The sequence below is a fragment of the Sinocyclocheilus rhinocerous genome, unplaced genomic scaffold (genome assembly GCF_001515625.1).
Source record: "Sinocyclocheilus rhinocerous isolate Xijiao unplaced genomic scaffold, SAMN03320098_v1.1 scaffold362, whole genome shotgun sequence".
Lineage (NCBI taxonomy): Eukaryota > Metazoa > Chordata > Actinopteri > Cypriniformes > Cyprinidae > Sinocyclocheilus > Sinocyclocheilus rhinocerous.
The window spans coordinates 84,445-89,982 of record NW_015639507.1 but is presented as its reverse complement, the minus strand read 5'-3'; the positions used below and the strand labels follow the sequence as shown (position 1 = coordinate 89,982).

General features: G+C 37.5%; 1 protein-coding gene across 5 annotated transcripts in view; it reads left to right on the top strand.

The window, feature by feature from the left end:
- LOC107751173 (period circadian protein homolog 2-like) overlaps positions 1 to 5,538 on the top strand; it is a 25,843-nt gene that overhangs the window by 14,677 nt on the left and 5,628 nt on the right. For all 5 annotated transcript variants that reach the window (XM_016566802.1, XM_016566800.1, XM_016566801.1 and 2 more), the window contains 4 exons: positions 1,497 to 1,633; positions 1,719 to 1,904; positions 3,111 to 3,371; positions 3,800 to 4,512. In XM_016566802.1, coding sequence (XP_016422288.1) covers positions 1,497 to 1,633; positions 1,719 to 1,904; positions 3,111 to 3,371; positions 3,800 to 4,512 — 1,297 coding nt within the window. The remainder of the gene's footprint in view (positions 1 to 1,496; positions 1,634 to 1,718; positions 1,905 to 3,110; positions 3,372 to 3,799; positions 4,513 to 5,538) is intronic.

Genomic DNA, 5,538 nt, shown 5'->3' with positions numbered 1-5,538 from the left:
TACAAAACAGCGTTTCCTAGCACCTGTCGCTTACTGATTGTTTGGAATTATAAATATGAACGTAGTTCGTATGTTAATATCACATGCACTTTTTTTTTTTTGTTACTCAGACGCAGGCAGTGCGCTGAGTAAGACAAAAAAGTAATATAGCCAAAACAAACGCATAGCCGCTCTTTAGTGTAGAAAATGGACTTTTCAATACCGACCAGATACAATAATGATTTTGGCGGAAACTCAATAAAAAAAAAAAAAATGGCGTTTATCGCGTTTAAAAAAAGTTTAATAATAATAATAATTACTTGATAATTATTTTAAATATGCAGTCCATAAAATTGTATTTTATTTTATATAATTTTTTCTATATATTTTATATTGTTATTTTTTACTTTAAAATTAAAGATAGAAGATTACATAATACAGAACAGTGTATTAATATCCATTACTGGATAATCCAGCAAATTAAATCATTTTTCTGTTGTAATTAACTTCATTTAAATATGCAATTCATAAAATAATATTATATATGTTTTATATAAAGTAGTTATTTTTTATTTTGGAAATTCAAAGAAAGTAGTTTACATTTTAAATAACAGTGTAGTCATATAATTCAATAATGAATTCAAAAGTAGTATTGTGCACTTTTTTCATTTAAAAGTACTGCTATATGAACAAAAGTGCAATAACATTTGGTTTGCAAGCACTTTAAACAAATAAGGTGCTTTTTTTTTACAACAGTATTCCTTTTACGTAGTAGCAGTAAAAATATTTATTGTAAATCTCAATTTATAACATTCATGTACTCAAATTAAATATAAAACCAAAGCTATTTGCCACTGCCAGGGCGTTTGTTATAGAAAAACAAGTTATGCTCAGAGTCCAGAGCCTCGATCATAACATTATAAACGGGCACCTTCCGTGTAGAGACCAGGATCACGCGAGACCCAACGCAGCAGAGTGCGGCGCGGGACAACACTTGATGGGCGAGTAGAGACTCGTGTGTGCGGGATGCGGGAGAATAAGGGTGTAGCCTACTCACACTAGGCAATCTAAACCGTGCCTGAGCGCGTTTGATTCCCAAAGCATGTAGATCGCTAACCGCGCCGGAACGCGGAACTTCTGATACATGCAGCATGATTGCGTGAACATTTCTGAGCGGCAAAAGTGATATATCTAGACCCCATATGGTTTGTCTGTATGTGTATTCAGAGCCAGTGAGCAACGGACTTTCATAAAAATAAAAAATTGAAAAAAGATAACGCATTAACTTGCCCAGCCCTAATATGTATATATATATATATATATATTATTATTTTTTCATAATTGTTTAAATATTATTGGATAATCTAGCAAATGAAATAAAATTTCTATAATAATTAAATTTAAAAAAATATAACAACATTAGAAACAATGAAACAATTAGAAACTTTTTTTGATATTATCATTCATTTTAAGTGTAGCCTGTGATCTATTTATGGAGGTTTGCTTTCTTCTTCTAGATATCTGGAGAGCTGTGCGACGTCTGCTCTGAAACGAAAGAGCGACTCTTTGTCCATAGCTACGTCATCTTCATCCTCCATGTCTGAGGAAGACAAACCCACAGCGGCCGCACATGAAGACGCTGTGAACACAGACGGTACGAGCTCTCAAAGTCCATTCCAACTGGTTCTGTATCCTCCTAAAACCCTGCACAGATTCTGATGACTGACTTTCTCCTGCAGAAGCTGCGCTAGAGGGCGCTGGTGCTCTGGACAACCAGGTGTCTGCGGGTTCGGCCACGACGGCAGCGGTGGTGGGAGCGCCGCTCACAGACATTACAATCTCCACAGAAGCCATGAGCGTGGTGTCCGTCACCAGTCAGTGCAGTTACAGCAGCACCATAGTGCACGTGCCGCAGCCCGAGTCAGGTGAGTTACAGTGACACAAAATGTGTTTGGCCACTTAAACCGTATTTAAAGGGATAGTTCACCCAAAAATGAGCATTTGCTGTTAATTTACACACTCTCAGGCCATCCAAGATGTAGGTGACTTTTTTTCTTGATTAAAACAGTAAAGAAGATTTTTAGCTTAAACTGTGGTCCTTGGTGATTGATGCAAATGCAAGCGGCTGGCTGAGAATTAAAAAAAAGCGTATCAAGGAACACAAAATGTATACCTGTGGCTCCTGACGATTTATTGAGGTCTTATGAAGCGAAACTATCTGTCTGTGCAAGAAACTGAACATTATTTACTACATTATTATCTATAATCCAGAGCCTCAGGCAAACAAACTGGAGTGATGTCTGGTTTGCGAACGAATTGTTCTTTTGAACCGGTTCTTTTTGGGAAACTAGTGGGACTAGTTTCAGATCTACAAGTTACTCAGTCAAAACTCACTTTCGGATGTCAGACAGTCACTCTGACTCAAAATGAGCCAAAATACCGGCGTATCAGATCCTCTTATGAACTCATTCAGCGCTCCAGTTCCTCCAACAGTCACTGAACTGAGGAAACAGTTCGACTCGGACTGGAGACCGATGAGCCGGTGATCTGCGCATGCGTAAACCGAGCACATGTACGAAGGGGAGAAATTAACGTTTTTTATGGTTTCTCACAGTTTATGTAAAAAGGTGAGCTGATGAAGACAAGTTTATTCACTTCATGTGCTTTAGACATGTAAAACATCCACGTTTCACATCATTATAATAATATAATTGCGTATACATTGTCATTGCGTGATTATGTAAAGAAACGGAAAGAAACATCATATTTCCCCATTGCCTGAGTCTCTGGATTACAGGTAATAATGTTGTAATTAATGTTCCGTTTCTGGCACAGACCGATTGTTTCACTTCATAAGACCTCAGTATATCGTCAGGAGCCACAAGTATTCATTTTGTGTTCCTTGATATGCTTTTTTTATTCTCAAAAACCAGTAGACACTTGTTTGCATTTTTATGAGTCACAAAGAACCACTTTTTTTTACTGTTCTACTCAAGAAAAAAAAAACCTACATCTTGGATGGCCTGATGGTCAGTAAATGAACAGGAAATTTTTGGGTGAACTATCCCTTTAAAACTAAGTTTTTAGGCAGCACCGCTGAATGCCTGCATCTGCCGCTTGTCTTCCTCCAGAGGTCACAGCCTTAGAAGATGCTCCAATGGGGAGTGAACCAACAGACTCTGCCCCCACCCCTGCACGCCCCGCCCCCAGCACCTCCTCAGCGGCTCAGGAGGAGTTACTCGTGGTGGGTCTTACTAAAGAGGTGCTGTCGGCCCACACCCAGAAGGAGGAGCAGCAATTCGTAGATCGTTTCCAACATCGTGTCCTGCAGAGTCCCTACAGCTCCTACCTCCAGCAGGACAACAGCAGCATGGCCCATTCTCATCACAGAGGTGTGTGTGTGTGTGCTAGCTGTTGTTATTTATCAGTCTATTTCTTGTCATATTCTTCATTTGTTATTTGCTTTGGATAAAAGTGTCTGGAGCAACTTGTGATAAGAACAAGCACTCTGGAGCAACCTAAGATTAATGCTGCCTATGGATTATTCATTTGATTCTATTATTAAAACTATATATTTTATATAGTTATTTTTTTATCTGAAAATGTAAAGAAAAAATTTACATATTAACAGTGTGCTAATATCTACAACATTTGAGTTATTTGGCCAGTTTTTAACAGTATTTTATACTGCACAATATAGGAAATTAACTGTAATGTTTCACAGAAATAAAATGCATTAGCCGTGAACATTAACGTCTCCCATACAGCAGTATAATTGTGTGTTGAGACTCATTAACTCTCCTTTCCCATCTACTCTCAGCTGATGTTGTGCGTCCTCCAAACAAGCACAAGCGGCCCAAACCAGAAGACTCATCCGACAGCTACGGCTCCCAGCCGGGCAAATACTGGTCACTTCCCAGACCCACAGGAGCGCCTCATTCCTCCTGGCCATCCTCAGAGTCGTCTCAGCCCCCGCCATCCAACATCAGCTTTGTGCCGCCCATGGCAGTGCCAATGCAGTCGGCCCCTTACTTCACTGTGCTCGGTGCAGATCAGCAGCCCATGGTGGTCCAGCCTGACCAAGCTGTCCAGAACCTTCAACCCATGCCTCCCATGACTCCCATGATGGTCGTCCTGCTTCCTAACTACCCCATGTACCCCGGCAACAATGGCATGTATCCGCAGGGGATGCCCGTCCCGGCGCCCGGAGTCGTTCCCCAGCCTCCCTTTAATATGGGTGGCTACATCCCGCCTGGTTGCCACATGCCACATGGGTCTCCATCTCAGGGGCATCCTCCAGGGTCCAGCGTCACAGGAGCTGGGATGCCACCGGGTGCCTCGGCGGAGGTCGACTCGATACCTGCCCCTTGGTTTGGGGAAGACCTTGATGCAGCGCAACCTACAGCACTCTTCTCCAGCTCTCGCTCCAGCTCGCCCATCCAGCTGAACTTACTCCAGGAGGAGCTGACCAAACCCACCGAAGCCCAGAACAGCACCGGTCCAGAGAGTCTGCATGAGCACCACGCCAAAGCGGTGAGACCAACTGAGATCGGACTTGAGTAGTTTCCGGAAGTTGAAATACCCTGAGGAGTGACATGATCTACTCCATCTGAAGCTATTTTAAAAAGTATTTTATTCAAATATTTTTGTAATTATGGTGCATGTAGTTTTTATGACCTCATATTATGTTACTATATTAATAATTAATGAAATACTTAAAATATTGAAGTAAAATATTAAAATATGTATTTAATACTTTGTAAAATTCATATGAAAGGGCCTTGAGAGACCAATTGTTATTTAATTAATTATTATTAAAATACTTAAATTGAAGTAAATTTTTCAAATATATAAAAAATATTTAAAAAGTGACGTGAAAGGGCTGTAAGAGACCAATTGTTTGTTTTTGTTTTTTCAGAAATAATAATTAATAAAATACTAAACATGTTAAAGGGAAAAAAAATTCAAATACTTATAAGAAATCACTTCAAAGGGCCCTAAGAGACCAATATAATTATTTATTATTAAAATACTTAAATACTTATATTTAAGTAAAATATTAGAATATATTTAATAAACTAAATTTATATAAATATTTTATAATAAAATAAATTTATATTTAATAAAATTCATATTTAAAATATTTTTAAACATTCATGTGGAAGGGCTGTAAGAGACCAATTATGTTATTATATTAATTATTATTAAAATACTTAAAATATGAAGGTAAAATGCATTAGAAATATATATTCAACATCAAAAGTTGATGTTAAAAAGCCTTAAGGGTCCAATTATACTGCTATTATAATAATTATTTAAAAATTTTGTAAAATATTAAAATGTAATTTAAAAATATATAAAGTATTAATATTTTTGTAAAATTTCGTACAAAAAGTATTTTTTTAAATGTTAAACATTAAAATATATATGAATACACGTACATATTTTGTAAAAATTGGAAAGGGCCTTAGTAATTAGTAAGTACCAAGTACGTTATTTTATTAAATATTATTAATATACTTAAAATATTTAAGTGTGTGTGTGTGTGTATATATATAT